Source organism: Nicotiana tabacum, chromosome 24 (genome assembly GCF_000715075.1).
Source record: "Nicotiana tabacum cultivar K326 chromosome 24, ASM71507v2, whole genome shotgun sequence".
NCBI lineage: Eukaryota > Viridiplantae > Streptophyta > Magnoliopsida > Solanales > Solanaceae > Nicotiana > Nicotiana tabacum.
In genome coordinates, this window is record NC_134103.1 from 99,347,830 (window position 1) to 99,370,313 (window position 22,484).

The 22,484-nt window shown below is 37.0% G+C and overlaps 1 protein-coding gene across 2 annotated transcripts; it reads left to right on the forward strand.

Moving 5' to 3' along the window:
- Nucleotides 1–9,643: 9,643 nt before the first annotated feature.
- Nucleotides 9,644–19,312, forward strand: LOC107805881 (BAG family molecular chaperone regulator 4). 2 transcript variants are annotated; one of them, XM_016629980.2, is made up of 5 exons: nucleotides 9,644–9,925; nucleotides 11,188–11,444; nucleotides 11,525–11,671; nucleotides 15,021–15,066; nucleotides 18,929–19,312. In XM_016629980.2, exons 1-5 carry the CDS (start codon nucleotides 9,763–9,765, stop codon nucleotides 18,970–18,972), a joined length of 657 nt encoding a protein of 218 aa, XP_016485466.1. In that variant the 5' UTR covers nucleotides 9,644–9,762; the 3' UTR covers nucleotides 18,973–19,312. The 2 variants fall into 2 exon arrangements, with proteins under 2 accessions (XP_016485466.1, XP_016485465.1); XM_016629979.2 differs by lacking the exon at nucleotides 15,021–15,066 and having other exon boundaries at nucleotides 9,647–9,925.
- The last annotated feature ends 3,172 nt before the right edge of the window (nucleotides 19,313–22,484 follow it).

A 22,484-nucleotide genomic window follows, 5' to 3' on the forward strand; every position in this document is an offset into this window, starting at 1 on the left:
CCGGAACAATACTTCCACAGTCGACAACCAAATGAACCGAGCGCCCTCCAGGCATAAATTCTCGAATCAGCGATATAACCACAATTTTTATACTTGGTTTCAATCTTCACTCAATCAAGTGACTACATGTCACTCTTACACAATCTTTCCGTGAGACACACTTCCACGACCTTCTGCACCAGGTAACAAGTCTGCACATCCATGCTACCGGTTACACTAATGTTGTAAAGCATATCAAGAATCCACAAATCAATACACAAGGTCTCTTACACCTGACATCGGCCTTAGATGATGCCAAAAACAATACTATATTACTTTAAACATCTAAATCCTTTTCCTGCTCATCCGAGCTCATGACATCCTTGTCAGCACCGAACCGAAATCTTGAATCCTCAACTTTCGCATTACATGCTACTTAGTGCACTTAATCATGCAAATACGCCGGAGTACAAGAATTCCATCATAACTCCCGAACCACTAATGGGGTAAACACTTTATCATATAGAAACCTTCTACTTAACTTATTTTAAGAGAACCATTGCAACACCTAACTGAATTCCCATATCCGCAGAGAATACTGTCCTCAAGTAGTGGTCTATACCACCATAACTCTTCCGAGATTCCTCTACACATAACATGTCATAATACTTGAATTCCTCCAAATAAAATCAATTACGGCGGCCTTCAAGCCTCGCACGTACCGCCACAAATCACACACATAATTCAATGCGCTGAAGGAACTGATCATTGCCACCATCATGCCGATTCAACCATTGTTAGCAGACCCGTCTTTTCTCAATTTATTCTCAACTTGCCTTAGAAATAATAATAGCTCCATTCATTACATCATGAACTCAAATCCGTACTCATCTCGAGTGACCTTATTTCACGAGACCACGTTATTTCAAAACCCACTAATCATCTCATATCCCTCCTTGTGTGCACTTTCACATCTTCAACTGGTACACCCATTCTGATACTTCTTTTATGAATCTGAAGTTATTTTCTTCCATTTCTCTATTGCTACACCACAACCTGAAGATAACGCAGAGTACTCCAAGCCCCATTTCATAATCTGTTGCAAAAGTCCGATACTCAACCATACTACAGACTCGAGATCCTTAGACACCACACTTTAAATTTTTAAATCCACTAGGACCGTTATTGAGAGTCACTTGCTCTGACTTGTTCCCAAACATGATCAATTCCAAGGCCCTGCTAGCACATGGACACTTTATCTAGGAAACATCCGACTATTTCACTTTCCTGTGCATTACATCTACACGAAGCATAAACTATGAGTCTTCCAAAAACCTGAATATGAATTAATAAGGCCAAATATGGCACACATTCCCCAAATACTTTGCTCAAATTACCACTAATGTTTTCTTTCCTTAGTTGAAATGACCCACCAATACACTGATAACCAGAAATCGCACAAATTGACACTACGCAATCCAATCATAGACGGTGGGACTCTCCCACTTAGCTTGAAGCTACAATTACAAAATTTTTGGAATCCACCGAGATTCTTTCTTCATTGTTGACATGATCCTGCACACGCAACTCGCCAAATGTTCTCGAAATCCTTCTATTAACCTTTAATAGATACTTCGAACCACTAGCCACATTTATATATTAAATCTCTTACCGGGTAGCCAGTAGAATTCTTCGCAAAAGCTTCGTCAATACCACGCAACCGCTAACCTGCTCACAGGAGATAACCCACCCGTGGAAATTACATGCCGACATATTCCAACGCCACTACACTGGGTGCAAATACTATGAAATCAGTAGATCATCCTGAGTCCAAGCTTATTCACCAGCTGCATCAGTCCGTTCACTCCTCGTGGACATCAGCTAAAGGTGCGACAATACATTACAATCCAAAGTCATGTTATATCCTTCTTCATATCAAGAAACTCTCTCCTGTCACACCAAATCTTCCTCAATATAGCGGCCAATATTCCACATTAAGCCCGTAGACCTAGTCACTGTCCACCATGAATCCCAAATCACTTCAAACTTTCCTCAAGCCGTGTAGTTATCCTACCACCTAACCCATATGCTACTTTGCCACTCTCCCACTTTGGTCAAACCCTTCTCCTTTAAGCAACTACTCGACTTTTGTTTTCTTACACTTGGACTTCTAGGAACTTAACCACCACAAGACACCTTCCACATGTCCTTTCTCATCCTTCGCTGCCCAGTTGTTGCCTTACTAAAAATCTGTCTCTGTAGCACTTGAACCAGTAGCTCGTTACCAGCTTTAAACCCTTCTGACGATCATCCTTCTCGAGACATCAATACTAGGAACGTTGCTTCGATCGTAAATCACTGCACACCGCGATCTCTGACGATTGCTTCCCCTATACAAATTCCTAACACCCCGTCGTGAAGGCGAGTTGAAGAAAACCATAACACCGGCGAACCTTAACGCATTTTACAAGGCGATGACACCACATCAAAATTGAGAATTCTACCACACTCAAAAATATCAAGCTTCGTTACTCCATCAACCCTAAACCTGAACATTCATAGTCCGATTGCCTTTTCTCCGCTGGAATTAAAATATGGAACCTCTGAATCATGTACTGAGAAAAACCTTCTTTCAAGTCATTTATTGCCCTGACACATAGATAGGCATTCTACCATTACATAACACTATGCGATAACAACGCATGAATCGTCATAACAATCAATGCCAAATCTCAAAACCTTAGGTAGTATTGATACTGAACGGAAATGATAGAACGGACTTCCGCAAGGCGACGACAATAAAAAAAATTAATTAAACAGGGAGAAGCATCCTGCACTATATCTGTAGTACCATTAAAAATTTCCTCGATCCCCAATTTATAACAAGCGCTTCACGTCGCATAAGATTGAATAAGAAGAAAATGTAGGCATAAGCCTAAAAGGAATCGAATCGCACGATGAGGAATCAAAAAGGGAAGTATTCCTATCAGCCCTGTAGCCTCTCGAAGATAAGCACAGATGTCTCCGTACCGATCCGCAAGACTCTACCAGACTTGCTCATGACTCGTGAGACCTAAGTGAACCTAGTGCTCTGATACCATGTTGGCACGACCCAAAATCCAAAAAGGCCGTGATGGCGCCGGACACCACTGTCAGGCAAGCCAACCATAATCAATTAACTTAATTACCCATTTTAGTATTTTTGAAATAAAAATTTCTTTAATGAAATTGTAAAGATAAAGCTCATAGAGTAAATGATAAATATTTTTAGCAACTACATTTCTAAACAATTCACAACTATTCCCAAAACCAGGTGTCACAAGTGCATGAGTATTTACTAGGGAATTAAAAATAAAATACAGCATCTGTCTAGAATACAAATTAGACAGAAAAAATATAATAACCCTGAAGGAAACTCTATTGGCTGCGGATCGTAATACAAAATGCAGCTCACATACGTCCCCACAATTATTAACCACACCTCTGCGCCCACAAGGCCACTAGACATATATATACATGTACAATAAAATGTGCAGGAAGTGCTGTATGAGTACGAAAACAACGTGTACTTAGTAAGTATCAAGCCTAATCTCGAAGAAGTAGAGACGAGATGGCCGACTTTGATACTCACTATGGATCAATAATATTAAATAATCATGAAATAGAAATATTTATGTCAACGTGATTCATAGAGTTAACAGTACTTTTATTGACCAGTAGAAATAATTAAATTCCTGCAAATGCAGTAATTCTCAATATATTAATTAAATTCCAATAAATTTCCAAATTTATCAATTAGTCTCATTTACAGGAATAACTATAATTCCTTAACAAGCAGGAATAATAATTCAATAAATTCTAAAGATTTTCAATTTATCAATTAGCTTCACAAGCTGCAATAAACTATTAAAGTATCGTATGATTATTATTATTAAGCATGATTTCTGCCGAGGACGTACGACCCGATCCAGAGTGTCGGGTACACTGCCGAGGGACAAGCGGCACGATCCATAGATGCATCTATCCTACCGAGGCGTTAGGCCCGTTCCACAAGAAAGGAGGACATTTTCTTTTGTACCTCCGGAAAGAGAGTATATTTATTATAAGATAAATTCGTGAGGAAGAATAATTTCTTTTAACAATTAATTAATTTAAATAGAAAATCAAGCATATGAGATTTCCATCCTTTAATATCTTTATCTAACAATTCACAATATATTCATATATATCAATATATATTAATTAAATAAAGAATATAATTTATACAAGTAATTCATGCTTTGAGTCCTAAACTACCCGGACTTTAGCATTAATAGTAGCTACGCATGGACTCTCGTCACCTCGTGCGTACATAGCCCCCGCAATTAGCAACAATTATTCAATTTAATCCATATGGGGTAATTTCCCCCTCACAAGATTAGACAAGAGACTTACCTCGTCTCAAAGTCCACTTTCCAATTATCACGTCGCATTGAATTCTCGATTCGACGCCGAAAATCCAAAACTATCCAAATATTATACAAAATAATTAATATATGCTAAATGATTCGAAATTTATCTATTAAATAAATTACCTTATCAAAAATGGTAAAATTTCTAAAATTCATCCCTGGCCCACGTGCTCGAATTCTGGAAATTTTCGGATGAAAACGTTACCCATAATCTCAAGAATTTAAATATATAATTTCTACCCAATTTCATAACCATTTTCGTGGTTAAAATCTCACTTTTATAAAAATCTAGGTTTTTTTATCTAAATCTTTGATTTCTAAGATTTACTAGTTATAATCTACTTATAATCTATGTATTTAACTCAAGGGGTATGGAATTAACTTACCTTTAAATTGCTAGTTGAAACCCCCTTCTCAAAAACTCTGAAATTGCCCGGAAATGGAGGGAAAATGGAAATAAATGGACTGAGTTTTCGTCCGTTTTAAGGTTCTGCCTAGACGGATTTTTCGCACCTGCGGAAGGAGTACAACACATATGGCTTTTGCACCTGCGGAAATTCCTCGCAGGTGCGCATTTTCCCTCTTTTCCTGGTTCCGCACCTGCGGAAGAAGAGCTCGCTTCTGCGCAAGCGCAAGTGCGCCCATTCTTTCGCACATGTGCATCCCTCCGCTTATGCGCACAAGACCTTCGCACCTGCGCGTTCGCACATGCGGTTTTCCAAGCGCATGTGTGATTATGACAGTAGCTGGGAACTTTAGCCCTTGCTCAATTTCTCAAAATTGGTCCGAGCCTCGTCCAGTTAACACTCTGGAACCCCGGGGCCCCGCCCGAACATACCAACAGGTTTGAAATCATAAAACGGACTCGCTCGAACTCTCGGAACGCGTAAAACAATATCAAATCTAAGAATCATACCCTAAACCAAATTGATTCAAACTTAAGAATTTCAAGTTCTTCAATTTACTTCAAATGCGCCGAAATATACTTAAACTACTCGGAATGATACGAAAATTTGCGTGCAAGTCTTAAATAACTATACGGAATAATTTCCAAACTCGAAATTCCAAATGGACTTCAATTACTCAAAATCCTACTCCAAACCAAATTTAAAGAATTTTAAACCTTCAAATAGTTGATTTTTACTATTAAGCGTCAAAACACTCCCGGGTTATCCAAAACCCGATTCGGACTTACGTCCAAGTCCAAAATCATCATACGAACCTATTGGAATTGTCAAATCCTGATTCCGAGGTCGTTTTCTCAAAATGTTGACCGAAGTCAAACTTGTCCATTTAAAGCTAACTTAAGGAACCAAGTGTTCCGATTTCAACTTACACACTTCCAAATCCCGAACCAACCATCCCCGCAAGTCATAAATCATTAAAAATATATACAGGAAGTTTTATTTAGGGGAACGGGGTTCTAACAGTTAAAACGACCGTTTGGGTCGTTACATTCCCATCTGGGTTTTTTAAATTCTTAATAAATCATTTTTCTTGCCGGTGAACCCGAAGTAAAATCTATTTGGTTTCTATCCATTAAAACCATTTGAAAAATCCATTTCGGATATGGTTGGGTCAGGGTCTGAGTTAATCTTAACTATATTATCTTGACTGATTTTAATATGATTAATTCTATTATTATCTCTAATTTGTGAAGTAGATGCTTTGGATGAAAAATCTACCATCCTGTGGGATTGGTCTAGGATAGTAGAACATCCTTTGAACTAGTTTTCGAGCATATTTTTCAAAGATCTTATTAATCTCGTCCGCGACTCGTAGTCTCTTATCTTCATAACAAAATTAGTTCCTTCGTTTGCAACACTTCTTAGATAGCATGAAATGAAAATCATACATTAAATAAATAGGTTTTAAATGAAAAGTAATGGTATAACCTAAAAATTTTCATTTTTACCTACCCAATTTTCATTATGTAAAGTTCTTAATATTATTGTGTGGTTGCATGAATATGTCATTGGTCGCATACATGTGATATGCCAAAAAATATTTTGTTTTGCCGTATAAAAGGTTATTAAAGGAAAAAATTAAAGCAAAAAAATAATTTTGCTTATGATGATTTTGACCATGATAATTTATTGTGATATAATTTTCTCCGTGAAGGAGACATTTACTATATGAATGGTATGACAAAAGATCTTGTAGCATAGAAGTTGTTAAGAGCTCCGAAAAAATTAATTTGTTACTACCCGGATGAATAAAATTATTTACGACATTGATATTGTAAAGTCTCAAAAGAAACTTTTTGAATTTCAAATGTATAAATCAAAGTGGTTGGCATATTGAGACTAAAAATGAAATGAATATTGAATATCTTTATATTTCTATAATCATAACGGGTAAATATGAAAGATTACCCGATTTTCTTTCTATTTGTACTACACAAATATAAGCATGATGATGGAATCATATGTCACAAGTAAACTAGAGGTTTACTGAAACAAATATTAGTTGGCATGACCGGTTGACCATCTCGGTTCAATTATGATGCGAAAAATTAATTGAGAATTACATTGACATATATTGAAGAAATATAAGATTCTTCAAGAATTCTCTTGTGCTGCTTATTCTAGTAATATACCAGTTAAGATTGGGGTTGAATCTCTTGATTTCTAGAATGAATAAAAGGTGATAAATATATGGGCCCAATCACCTGACGTATGGACCGTTTACTATTATATGATTTTAATAGATGCATTTATTCTATGGTCACATGTGCATTTGTTATCAACTTGCAGTTTGGCTTTTGCAAGATTGATTGCTCAAATTATTAGAGCACAGTTCCAGAATATAAATTATGACAATTTATCTTGATAATACTGGTTTAAATCTAAATTGGTTTAGCAGAAATTGTATGCCTCCAATTATAGCTAAACCATTGGTTATGAGAACAAAACTACCAAAATAAAATTTAGTATGTGATGTATTATTTAATATACAATAACACTTGTACGCATCTAGCCAAGTTATGATAAGTTCTCCCTATCACAATCAGTTCAGGGTCAGGAACCAAATAATTTTCATCTAGAAATATGAATATGCTATGTGATTTAATTGTTCCACCACAATGCACAAAGATGGATCCCCAAATAAGGCTAGAGATATGTGTTGGTGATCCCAACAATATGGGAGAAAATGGGAAGCTGAAAAAGTAATGCATGTAATGAATTATTATGAGTACATCTAGATCCTCGTACAAGAAAATGTGAACTTGAAGTTCAAGTGATAATTTATTTGCAAAATATTGCCAGGCGTATTTGCTGACCCAAAGCTAAATGTCATATTCAACTGCTAATGCTCCAAATAAAATAAAGCTCATAATGAATAGGGTCTATGGCATGCATGAAGCATAATAGACTAATCGGTTCCAAAGATAAAACTCCTTGAAGAAAGAGAGAAACAAATGTTCAAGATGGTCATAATAAGGAGGCAAGTGCTCTGGAAGAGCACCACGACATAACACTTCATAAGACCTCATGGGAGATGCTCAGGTACCTGAAAATAATGAGACAAATAGATCTCAATAAGTTATGTCTTTATTGGGTAATAATAGAACCGATATAAAATGATCGTCGACGATTTTTTAATATAATGTAGCGCTCAATATTATTAATATTGTCGAGGATCTTGAGCTCAAATCTGTCATGAAATTTGGACAGATAAATGATTGGCCAAATGAAAAATACGCAATGAAAATTGATTTCACTTGAAAAATATGAAGTTGGACGGATAATCCCAACACCTGAAAGTATAAAGTCAGTGCAGGTATAAATGTGTTCTTGTTCCAAAAACAAAATCAAGTTGATAGACATAAACACGACTTGTGTCACAAGAAGATTTTAAATATCCTGGCATTGATTATATAGAGACATGTTCTCCTGTAGTGGATGTAGTCATTTCAGGTTTTAATCTGGCAATACATGAAAAACTTGATATGCATGTAATGGAAATCATTGAAGGATTTAAATTGTTCTGAATCATATTAAGGTTTCCAAGAAATTTATTAAATAAAGCTTCAAAAATACTTTTACGGATTGAAACAATTAGGGGCATGTGGTATAATCGTCTGAGTGAGTACCTGTTAAAAGAAAAGTACAAGAATGATTCAATTTGTCCTTGTGTCTTTATAAAAAGATCTGGATCTTGTTATAATCGTCGTGTATGTTGATGATTTAAATATCATTGGAACTCGTGGGGAGCTTCCTAAAGCAGTAGACTGTTTAAGAAAGAATTTGAAATGAAAGATCTTGGAAAGATAAAATTTTGTCTTGGTCTACAAATTGATTATATGAAAGATGGAATTTTTGTCTATCAATCAGCATACGCTGAAAAGATTTTAAAGCGATTATATATGGATAAAGCACATCCATTGAGTACCCCGATGGTTGTGAGATCACTTGATATAAATAAAGATCCATTCTGACCTCATGAAAATAATGAAGAGCTTCTTGGTCCCGAAGTATCATATCTTAGTGCAATTGGTGCACTAATGTATCTTGCTAACACTACAAGATTGGGACGTGCAGGCTCATGGATGTGAATTGATGCTCTCATCAGGGGGAGTTAATACGTGTTGTACTCTTTTTCCCTTACAAGATTTTTAACGAGGCAACCAAAAGACGTATTTCTAAACATGTGTACTCTTTTTCCTTCATTGGAATTTTTTTTCCCATAGGGTTTTTTCCTAATACGGTTTTAACGAGACACATTATCTATGGACATCCAAGGGAGAGTGTTATAAGAAAATTAAATTATTGTGTATGTCTACTTTTCTCCATTATTTTCATAACTCCCAATACTCTAATAGTTATAAAGTTATAATTGTAACTTCATAACCCCCTCCATGATCTTCCTCTCAAATGCGTAATGATATGTTCAATGACATATTTTGCAATAATAATTATTTACTTTTCATGCCTATATAAAGATCTTGTAATAGATAGAAAAATACACACAATTGAAGAAGAAATAAGAATCTCTTCCTTCTCTCTATATCTATTTCTTGTTAATATTTTAATAAATTACTTTAATTTCATAACAAGAAACTAAAACTATTTGACAAACATATTTGACAAAAACGTTTTACGTTATTAAAAGGAAAAGGCTGAATAGGACCCACAACCGGCAACCACCCACCCCACTCCACGCAACTCCTATGAGATCATCATTGGTTTTAGTTAAAGTTAATCCCCTCCGTAATTACTGTCATAAAAATATTCGGAATTGATCCTTATGCTTTTCCTAGTAGGGTTTGGAACTGGGTTTTCACAGCTCAATCTCTGTCAAAATCATTAAACCCAATTGAGAATTGGGAATGAAAGGGTCAAACGAAGCGGATTGGGAAATGAGGCCAAGCGGTATGCTTGTTCAAAGGAGAGAAGATGATTCTGCTTCTCCTAATCCCACCACTATCACAATCAAGGTCTCTTATGCTTCTCAAGACTTCGATCTCCCTGTCCCCTATGAATTCACTTTTGGTATGAATTTTAGATCCCTTTGCTTTGTTATAGTGTATATGTCACGAGTTTAGTATGTTAGTATTTAGTAGTATGAGTTTGTGTTATTTTGGTATTGACTTATAAAGGGTTACTAGGCCAAATCCGAGCAGAGTCAAAAAAAAAAAAACTAGGTGATTCCTTTTTATTGGTCTAAGCCTTAGAGAATGGAGTTATCTTATACCTGTGATGGTGGTTGAGGTGCGCGCAAGCTGGTCGGAACACCGGTCATTTAAAAAAAAGAAAAAAAAGAAAAAAGGATTACTAGGCATGGCTAATCTGGTTGCACTAACTATGCACCACTTGGTTTGTTTTCTCGTTGATAGGTTTCATTGATGACCTAAACTCTTATACATGTTTTTGCATCTAAGTGTACATATTCCCCACTAGTGGGATTCTACTGGGTTGTTGTTGTTGCATCTAAGTGTACATATTCTTACTTATATGCTAGTCATTGTCTGCCTAGTCGCATTGCTGCTTCCCTTATATGCAGAAGAGGGTGAGATTGACTGATTTTCGGGTTTTGATGATGCCAGATGGTTAAAAATTAAGGTAATTATCTAGTTATGGATGCTATAAGTTCAAAGTTCTCTGGCTCTGAGGAGCCTTGTAATTTTAGAGCTTGGAAAGAGGTTATCTTTTCGGTAAAGCCTCTTCATATCTATCCTTAGAGGGTTTTTCAATACAGTTGATAACTGCTTGCTACCTCCTCGTCCTTTTTCTTTCATTTTGTTTTTCAAAAATGATGGTGTTTAGGAAAGCTTGTGCCCATGTCAACTATTTCATTGGGACCTGCATTCTCCACCACGGCTTTGGCAGATTGAAAGAAGTCAACATAGACTGATTTGTAATTAGAATAGGAGCAAATGGAATGGTAGCTATCTATATTTAAAGATGAGGAGAATAGTTTATTGTGATAACCAACTGCACCATGATGCCTGCTTAAGCTCTTACCCTTTTCTTTTTTATCACCATAAATGAGAGCTTATACTACTCCAAAGTAATGTGTGTGACATTGTTATTTGTGATCTGTTTCAGCATGTGTATACCTTTCTCAACTCAAACCAATCTAGCAAAGGTAGTTTTTATTGTCAACGTAGTGAAAGTAATATTTCATTGTTGGATTTACTAAATTAACTGATTATAAATCACCGTTGCATCTACTATATGTATACATGCAGTGTTATATATTGGTAACGATACTCTGTCGTTATGCTTCTAATGCCAATCAAATATGGATACAGGTGAAGTAAAAAGTGTCATTTCCCAAATAATTGGTTTGGAGCCGAAGGTGCAAAAACTTCTGTTCCGAGGAAAAGAAAAAGAAGATCATGAATACCTCCACTTGGCTGGTGTGAAAGACAATTCCAAAGTGTTAGTTATGGAGGAAAAAACAGTTGAGGACAAAAATCCCGAAGAGGTTAAGTTAACCACTGAAATATCAAGAGGAGCTGAAGCAGTTTATGAAGTGAGAAAAGAAGTGGATAAGCTCTCAGAGCAGGTTGATTCCTTTCATTCTAAGGTGACTATGACACCATGATCTCGTAATTTGAAGTCTTACTTTGGTCTTCATTACCCTAGGTCTCTGCTGTACAAACAGTTGTTTTTGGTGGTTCCAATGTTGAGGACAAGGATATTATCTGTCTGACAGAGATGCTGATGAGGCAGCTGCTGAAATTGGATGGCATTGATGCTGAAGGAGAAGGGAAAGTACAAAGAAAGATGGAGGTTTGTTTCCTAGGCAATTAAGATATTCTGGACCTGTCAAATTATTAAGTCTATCCTAGCTTGACTTTCTACTGTTGCCAATGATTTTATATGCCATTAGCTGGACTTTGAAGTGTATTTGATATCCTTCACCCGGGTAGCACTTGGTTTTGCTTCTGGTGACTTAACACTTGCGTAAAACTGAGCTGAAGAGCTTTGCTAGTCATGTGTAGAGAACCACACTGGACAGATAAAATGTCAAACCCTCAAAGTTTGGAGATCTGAGGCTGCAGGCATAATTCCCTTGGTGTTACTGCTTGCAGTATCATGCGTTTTGTCGTATATTATACTTTTACTAATCCTGTATGTTGTTTTATAGTTTATTGCATGCGATTTGATTTTTTGTATTCAAACATAACTATGTGACATAGCTTGGAAGTCTACGAAAACATACCCTGTCCTTCTAAATCTTGAAAATAATTACTCCCTCCATCCCAATTTATGTGACACCGTTTGACTAGGCACATAGTTTAAGAAAGAGATACAGACTTTAGAAACTTGTCTAAAACAAGCCTTAGATATTGTGTGGTTGTAAATCATCTTATTAAGGGTAGGTAAAATGGGAATTTTGAAGTTAAATTGTTTCAAAATATAGAAAGGTGACATTCATTTTGGGACAGACTAAAAAGGAAAGAATGCCATATAAATTGGGATGGAGGGAGTATGTTATATTTTTTGATAAGGTAATTCTTTTGAGTAAAAAAACACATCAAGAAAGAGCTGGTAATTACATTGCAAATGGCCAAATGCAAAGTATCAACATAGCAGGAAGATAGGTTGTGTAGTGAGTTGATAAAGCCTAACATGGCTTCATAATAATTACCTTCACTTTGACACCAAGATATCCATATACACTACAAGAATGCCTTTATCCCTAACAAGTTGGGGTCGACTATATGAATCCCCACTTTCTATGTCGCTCCATTAAGCTCATCGCACCTCACGTTCACTATTCTTATGTTTGCTAAACTTTCAGTGCTTATGTTCTGTCTTACTTTCACTTATCCTAAAACCCATACTCAAGAGTGCTTCTCCATAGTTCAAGCTTTTGGTTGACACTTTCGCTAGTTTTGTGAATCAACTAAACAAATTATTGACCTAGATTTGTGTTGGGCCCCAGTGGACTAGTTTATTTACCATGATATTGCTCCTAATAGATGTGGGCCCAACCTTTAAAGCAGAATCCCTATGAAAAGATGGTTGTGCCATAGGGTGCGGCAAGGAAAATGCATTCGAAGATCTGGTTTTTTTCTTCAATTGAAAAAGAAGAATGCCAAGAATGGTCCATGTTGTGTTTTATAAGAAGGAAATATACTTTTTGACCGTCGTGGTATGATTCTGCGAGCCATATCTCCGCTCCCCCTTTCCTGTTGTGATAGCTGTTTTTTTGACTGCCCATCTTTATGATTTGTTAGTTAGTTATTATGTAGATAAGCATAGTCCTACATGGAATATGAGTAGTATAAGTATTGTGTATTGTTATAAATAGGGGTACATGTATTATAGTTAACATTATCAATAATATAATTTTTCCGTGTATTATTTCTCACATGGTATCTGTGCGGCAGTGAGAAAACATCTGGGAAAGAAAACCCAACCAAAAAAGCCGTCGTGCTTCAATTCCGACGACCTTTTTAGGGTTGTTTTTCGTCAAACCAATTTCCATCGGTGTTGTGCAAAAAACCAACACCACCACAAGGTTCCCCAAGCCCCGGCGACCAAACCCCAACAAACACTCCGGCAACCAACATCTCACGCACCACCACGCGCCGATCAGAGGTTTTTCTTGTTCGGCAAGATCTACTCCACGCGCAGGCGCGTGGAGCACTTTCCGGCTACTTTTTGACGAAATTTCTTTAGAACAGTTAGATCGCCTTCTAATTCCGAGCCTACCCATAATTTTATTTTTAATTTCGAGCACTTTGAAAGTTTTTCCGGCAGCAGTGCAATGTTTTTCAGGCAAACTACAGTTGATTCTTTGTTTTAGTTGGTGCTAATTTGCTAGACCTTTTTTCTATCTAACAATGTCTTTGGGAGTTGATGCTTTTGGGTCTAAAAACACGGGTTCTGGAAGTTCCGATATTATTATTACCTCAGAACCTTTAATGGGAAGTTCAAACTATTTAGCTTGGGCTTCGTTTGTCCAATTGTGGTGTAAAGGTCAAGGTGTTCAAGATCATTTAACAAAAAAGGGTAGCGAAGGAGATGAAAAGGCCAAAGCACTTTGGGAGAAGGTCGATGCTCAGTTATGTAGTATCTTGTGGCGATCTATTGATTCCAAGTTGATGCCCTTGTTCCGTCCATTCCAGATATGTTATTTAGTTGGGGAAAAGGCTCGTACTTTATACTCTAATGATATATCTCGTTTCTATGATGTGATATTGCGAATGACAAGCTTGATGAAACAAGAATTGGATATGTCTACTTACTTGGAACAAGTATAGGTAGTCATGGAAGAATTTGAGAAGTTGATGCCAGTTTCTGCTGGTATTGAAAAGTAACAAGAGCAACGATAGAAGATGTTTCTAGTTCTTACACTCGCTGGACTTCCTAATGAACTTTGATTCAGTACGTGACCAGATTTTGGCTAGTTCGACTGCCCCTACAGTTGGTGAATTATTCTCTCGATTACTTCGCCTTGCTGCAGTACCAAGTCACCTAGTGATCTCATCACAAACACTTGACTCCTCACATCCCAGACAGTGAAAAATCGGGCATCTCAAACTCAAACTATGGAGAATAGACGAGGAGGAGGTCGTTTTGAAAGATCTAGACCCAAGTATTCTTATTGTCATAAACTTGGACACACTCGTGAAGTGTGCTATTCTTTACATGGTCGACCACCCAAAAATGCTTATGTTGCTCATACCGAGACTATTGGTAGCCAGAGATTTTCTTTATCTGAAGGAGAATATAATGAGTTCCTTCAGTATCGAGCAAGTAAGCAGACATCTCCACAAGTAGCCTCGATTGCTCAGAAGTATCAGGTTGCTAGTAATTCTTTTGCTTGTGTTTCCTAGTCTAGTACTCTTGGACCATGGGTCATGGACTCAGGCGCTTCTGATCATATCTCTTGTAATAAATCTCTTTTGTCGAATATTGTGTATTCACAATCTCTTTCCACGGTTACTTTAGCCAATGAGTTTCAAACTAAAGCACAAGGAGTTGGACAAGCTAATCCCCTTTCTTTTGTCACTCTAGATTCCGTTCTTTATGTCTCCGACTGCCCTTTTAGTCTTGCATCTGTTGCTCGTTTGACTCGTGCTTTCCATTGTGGTATATATTTTATTGATGATTCTTTATTATGCAGGACCGCAGTACGGGACAGACGATTGGCACAGGGCGTGAAACAGAAGGTCTTTACTACCTTAACTCACTCAATCCCTCCAAAGCATGTCTAGTTACAGATCCTCCGGAGCTAATTCACAGACGTTTAGGACATTCAGGTTTATCCAAGCTTCAGAAGATGGTGTCTAGTTTGTCTAGTTTGTCTACATTAGATTGTGACTCGTGTCAGCTTGGGAAACATACCCGAGCCTCCTTTCTGCGTAGTGTTGAGAGTCATGCAGAGTCTGTTTTCTCTTTAGTTCATTATGATATATGGGGTCCTAGTAGAGTCAGTTCAACCTTGGGATTTTGTTATTTTATTAGTTTCATTGATGATTATTCAAGATGTACTTGGCTTTTCTTAATGAAAGATCGTTTTGAGTTGTTTTCTATATTCCAGAATTTTTTTGTTGAAATTAAAAATCAATTTGGTGTTTTTATTCGCACTTTTCGCAGTGATAATACCTTAGAATATTTGTCCTATCTATTTCAGCAGTTTATACTTCTCTAAGGAATTATTCATCAGACAAGACGTCTGTATACCCCTCAGCAAAATGGGTTGCAGAGAGAAAGAATAGGCACCTCATTGAGATTGCTCGCACACTTCTCATCGAATCTCGTGCTCCGTTGCGTTTTTGGGGCGATGCAGTTCTCACAACTTGTTATTTGATTAATCGGATGCCTTCATCTCCCATAGATTTCGTATTCAGTATTGTTTCCCCAGTCACCCTTATACTCTCTTCCCCCTCTTTTTTTTGGGAGCACATATTTTGTTCATAATTCAGTCCCCGAGAAAGATAATTTAGCTCCTCGTGCTCTCAAGTGTGTCTTCCTTGATTATTCTCGTGTTTAGAAGGGATATTGTTGTTACTCATCTGATCTTCGTAGGTACCTTATGTCAGCTTACGTCATTTTTTTGAGTCTATACCTTTCTTTACCTCTTCTGACCACCTTGATATATTTGAGGTCTTACGTATACCGACCTTTGAGGAGTTTACATAGCTCCTCCTCCACCTTCAACCACAGAAGTCTTACCTATACCAACCGTTGAGGAGTCTAGTGTTGCTCCTCCTAGATCCCCAACTGTTGAGGAGTCTAGTGTTGCCCCTCTTTGATCCCCAACCACAGGAACATCACTCTTGACTTATCATCGCCGTCCGCGCCCAGCCGATTCACGTCTCCTACTGCGGACTTGTCTCCTAGTATACCAATTGCACTTCGGAAACGTATACGGACCATACTTAATCCTAATCCCCATTATGTCGGTTTAAGTTATTGTCTGTCATCACCCTATTATGCTTCTATATCTTTTTTGTCCTCTGTTTCCATCCCTAAGTCTACAGGTGAAGCATTGTTTCATCTAGGATTTTTGACAGGCTATGATTGACGAGATGTCTGCTTTACATACGAATGGTACTTAGGAGCTTGCTCCTTTTCCTACAGGTAAATCTGCTGTTGGTTGTCGTTGGGTTTATGCAGTCAAGGTCGGTCCGGATGCCAAGGTTGATCGACTTAAGGCCCATCTTGTTGCCAAGGGATATGCTCAGATATTTGGGCTCGATTACAGTGATACATTCTCTCCCGTGGCTAAGATAGCATTAGTCTACCTTTTTCTATCCATGGCTGATGTTCGCCATTGGCCTCTCTATCAGCTGGACATTAAGAATGCTTTTCTACGCGGTGACCTTGAGGATGGAGTTTATATGGAGCAACCACCTGGGTTTGTTGCTCATGGGGTCTTATGGCATTGTATGTCGCTTGCGCCGGTCACTTTATGGTCTAAAGCAGTCTCCTTGAGCCTGGTTTGGTAAGTTCAACACAATTATTCAGGAGTTTGGCATAACTCGTAGTGAAGCTAATCACTTAGTGTTTTATCGACATTCTCCTTCAAGTCTCTGTATTTATCTAGTGGTCTATGTTGAAGATATTGTTAATTACCGGCAATGATCAGGATGGTATTACTAAATTGAAGCAACATCTCTTTCAACTCTTTCAAACTAAGGATCTGGGCAGACTAAAGTATTTTTTGGGTATTGAGGTCGCTCAGTCTAGCTCAGGTATTGTGATCTCACATCGGAAGTATGCTTTAGACATTCTTGAGGACATGGGGAGCCGCTTAGCGATCCTCTAAGATATAGGCGGTTGGTTGGTAATTTAAATTATCTCACAGTGACTAGACCTGACATTTCCTTTCCTGTGAGTGTTGTAAGTCATTTAATGGATTCTCCCTGTGATAGTCATTGAGATGCAGTTGTCTGTATTCTTCGGTATATAAAATCGACTCCAGGTAAAGGGTTATTGTTTGAGGATTGAGGCCATGAGCAGATTGTTGGATACTCAGATGCTGATTGGGCAGGATCATTTTCTGATAGACGTTCTGCGTCTGGATATTGTGTTTTAGTTGGTGGTGTCTTGGAAGAGCAAGAAACAAAATGTAGTTGCTAGGTCTAGTATAGAAGTAGAATATCGAGCAATGGCTATGGCAACATGTGAGCTAGTTTGGATCAAATAATTGCTCAAGGAGTTGAAATTTGGTGAAATCAGCTAGATGGAACTTGTGTGCGATAATCAAGCTGCCCTTCATATTGCATCAAATCTGGTGTTCCATGAAAGAACTAAACACATTGAAATTGACTGTCACTTCGTTAGAGAAAAGATACTCAGGAGATATTAGTACAAAGTTTGTGAAGTCGAATGATCAGCTTGCAGATATTTTCACCAAGTCGCTCACTAGTCCTCGTATTAGTTATATATATAACAAGCTCGGTACATATGATTTGTATGCACCAGCTTGAGGGGGAGTGTTAGTTAGTAATAAGCATAGTCCTACATGAAATAGGAGTAGTGTATGTATTGTATATTGTTATAAATAGGGGTACTTGTATTATAGTTAACATTATCAATAATACAATTTTCCCGTGTATTATTTCTCACATGATTAAACATTCCGATGTGGTCTGGGAAGCTCTTGAAACAGAAAGGAAGGGTCCATATAGCTTCTGTGTCCACCCTTAATGTGGTGTATAAATATATGGAATCTTAGTCGTGGCCTGATAAATGAATACAAAAGTGTGGCCTGCTATTTTATGTGAAAAACTGACTGGCTATGCATGATGCAAATAAATATATGAGCCAAATCCAAATAGAGTTGAGGCGGACTGCTAATAATTAAGCCCCTTGCTACTCCTAGTTGACAGTAGTGTTAAATCTGCTAGGCCTGCTTAAGTTTTGAGAAACCGGCGTATATAATAGATGCTAGCTTTGGTATCAAATTATTCATATTTGCTTTTCTTTGAATTTTGGCAGTATAGGCCATTGACATTGTCACTTTTTCTTTGCAAACTCTGACGTGTTCATAATGACTACCTCTATGCTTGGTTATCCACGAATAAAGGAAATATTTGGTCAAGAAACAACCCTTTTCCATCTCTGATGGGCTTAGCCTCTCTACTTTAGTTCCTCAGCTTCTGAGTTGAACATCACTTTGCTGGAAAAGTCAGATTACAATCTATAGTATTCCTTGAAGCTTATTTCTTCAGTCTCCCTAGCCTCTTTATCTGCATATGATTTCCTTTGAGTTTGGCTTTGATTATTTTATTTTTAGCACGTAATTAAACTGTTTTTGTGGGCTAACTAATTTGTATTGCAGACTTAATGCATTGTTATCGAGTATTAAGGGTCTTAAACTAATTGTATATGGTAATCCTCGTTGTCTTAGTAATCTTCTATATTGATCTTTTTGTGTTTCAGAAACATTACGTTCATCTTTGAGATGGAGCACTGTTAACTGCTGCATTCATTACTTGCTTCTAGATTTAAGCTGCTGCTTGTGCCTATTTGATTTTACATGATTGCACATATTGATGTCAAGTGTTTAACTTCCTTGTTCAGGTGCGCCGTGTCCAGAGCTTGGTAGAGACAATGGATGCAGTTAAGGCAAGAAATGCCAATCCGTTTAGCAACAACAGTAATGCCGTGTCAGTGACTACTCAATGGGAGACATTTGAGTCTGGAGTTGGAAGCCTGAATGCCCCACCTCCTAGACCGTCTTCTACTGTAGTGACTGAGGACTGGGAACAATTCGAATAGTAGTAGATGGTTCCAGTTTATTATTTAAAGAGACGAAATATGCCAGTTATTAGGCACTGCATACCACTATTATTTTGTCACCTTCATTCTATCGTTACAGTTGTAAATTTTTGTTGACTGTAAACTCATGACCAGGAAAACATAGAGGTTTAATGAAATGGTGATGGTTAATTACTTTTGTTAAAAGATTAAATAAAGTTTAGTGCCAAAGCAGATTCTTCACCTCATCTCTGGCAAACCTCTGATTGCCAAAGCAAATTTAATTGCTTCCTAACATTAGCCTTTTGATGAAGTTCAGGTATGTGGTTGATCGCTTCAGTTTTTCCTTCACCTTAATGTTTGAGATCTTCCAACCCCTTATTGTGCATATGAATAGGGTATTCAGTACATAGTGTAAGAGAATAGAAGTTACTCTTCTATCATCATTGACAAATTAAGTTGGCGTTGTTTCTTGTGGATAAGTTTGAACCAATGCCAAGCAAGTTTTGTGAAATAATAACTCCATCACTCTCAAGGTTATCTCCAACGAGGGGATGCCAATCTAGAGGTGTCAAATTGACAGGTTGAAACAATTTTAAACATGTAAAATTATCGGAGCCAATTTTGACCCGACCCATCCAAGTTTGCTTGGGTCGCCACACATCTATTGGCGTGTGGTTTTCAAACAATTTCTTTATGTTCAGAACTTACAAATTATGCTCCATTTACCGTAGACAGATATTATGGTGATATTTAGTAGTTGAATTTTTTGATTGAAATTAAAAGTATAATGTTTTCTATATTGAGATTATCGGATTTTAATTGAAGGGGAGTTTTGGAGCAACGGTCAAGTTGTCTTTATGTGACCTATAGGTCACGGGTTCGAGCCGTTGAATCAGCCACTGATGCTTGCATTAGGGTATGCTGCCTATATCACACCCCTTAGAGGTGCGACCATTCCCCGAACCCTGCGTGAACGCATGATACTTTGTGCACCGGGCTACCCTTTTTGTCCTTCTGAGATAGGTTCTAAACATCAACCATCATGAGAATGAGGCTTAATTTTTTTTTTCCAAAGCTAAGGAATATTACTTGGGTAGGAATGTACAGTTGGGTCCTTGCTCATCTTCATTAGCTAGAACTCTGATATTTATTACATGTCACTATTGTTTATCTGCAATTTTGAGGTTCTAGTGATTTGTTTACTACTGAATTTAAAGTCAAATTCGAAAACTATTTTCTTGTGAGAAACAGATAGATCAGTCTGCGATTCCAAATTCTAGCGAATTTTTAATTTACTAGGAAGTTGACTGTGTGCACGGCTTTATCATGGCCCAAGTCTATAGAAGGTGACATTGACCTTTTTTGGTTTTGCTTGTTCACTTGTTGGAATTCTTTTCACGTTTTAGTATATATGGTCCATTAATCTCTACGAAAAGTCACATCCTGTCCACAAAGACAGATTCATGATTTGAATTCTATTAGTTCAATCTCTAAAAAAAAATTAGTTTGAACCCATTATATCCATAACTACTATTTGTTCCTATTTTAGATAATTTTTACCCGTAAATTTATATTCCGCAGTGAAAGTATTGAATTCAGATAAACCCGCTAGATCCAATCCCGAGTCCGTTGAGATGTTTGCCACGGCATGATCGGACCAAGCTGATAGAGAAGGTTGGACCAATCGAGGGAAGGAGTGAGCCTTTCAACCGGACCGGGGTGTAGGGTTGGGGGTGAAAATGGACAATTCAAGGTGGGCTATCACACAACAAAACATGCCAAGAAACTATCTTGAAAACCTTACCTTCTTAAAGCTCCACTGATATTCTACATCCTAATGAAAATGAAGAAATAAATATACCATATATTTGTTAACACTTAGCACTATCTTCAGTGATGATTTATCCTTTGAATACACCCTCGTACATGGCTCCGGATGATTTTTCACATAAAGATGACGCGATGCTATCTGCTAAGAATCATAGTTTTGCTCTCAGTGGAGAAATTATGTTGCTGGTACTTGTCATTCTTTTTACTCTTTTTCTTGTCACTGTGATTTTCTTGCTGTGTAGGAAGCGTTCAAATCATTCTTATAGCTCCAAGTCTCAGAGGTCTACACCAGACCAAACTGCTCCATCATCTTATCCCTAACACTCAAATGTCAATTCCCATTCGAGGAAAAAAACACTAGGTGATTTCCTCACATCAATCCAAGCGTTGGTGGATAGAGTTACCTGGTATCTGTTGCTGGTAGGAGTTGGCAGGTATCCCGTGAAATTAGTCGAGGTGCGCGCAAGCTGGCATGAACACTACGATTATTTAAAAAAAAAAAAATTCAATGTCAATTAATTTACGCCATTTTATGCCTGATACTGTGGAGTTTGATGGAGCAAGATATATGGCTGCTACATAATTTTTTAACATTAGACATATATATATCATGAATCAGGTTCGTTATATTCTTAACTAGATGTAATACTCAACTAATTGTAGAAACTTGTTAGAATCTGTCTACTTGATGAAAATAGGGAGAGCATCTCTTTTAACACAGACGTAGAATTAGGATTAGCCTAGTGGCAAATAGATGCACAATGATTTAAACTTGATAGATCTTTACAGTTCTTATCGAACTCGTTGCACTTTTGAACATGGGTGTAAAAATGAAATCGACAAACCGCACCAACCCAATAGTTCGAGTCAAATCGAAAAAAATAACCCGATTATGGTTTGGTTTAATTTGGTTTGGTGTTGGAAAAAAAAATCCGACCATATTTGTTTTGGTTTGGTTTTAACTAAAAAACGTCAAACCGAAACCTAACCAACCCGACATTATATGTATAGAATTAAATATATTTAATACAAAAAAATATTTATGGTACTGTAGTTTATAAATATGTCTTAAGCTTTTTCATAGTTTTATCTTTTAACGTATTATTTCAAACTTGAGCTTATAATTTTTGGATGCTCCAAAAAGTTTTATAGTCCATAAATGTTAGTTACTCAAATAAATTCTAAACCAAAATCAAATCAATACTAATGCTAATAAAAGACATTCAATTCAATTGTACTATAAATGAAAATAGTGTTGGATATCTATTTTTTAGTTTTCCCATGGTTTAGATAAAATGTATAACTTATTTTTCTTTTAGTGGTTAGTCATGTAAATTATAGTACTTATTACTCATAATTTTAAATTATGTTTGTTTTCATTATGGCTTATTAATAATATTTATTTTATGCGATTTTATTATCTTTATTGTTGAATATTTTTAGTACAATACTATGACTCATCTCATATTTATGTTATTTTATTGAAAAACATCTTATATAGTTCTGTCTTAATAGGATTAAAGAAATATTTGGAGCACAAATTTTA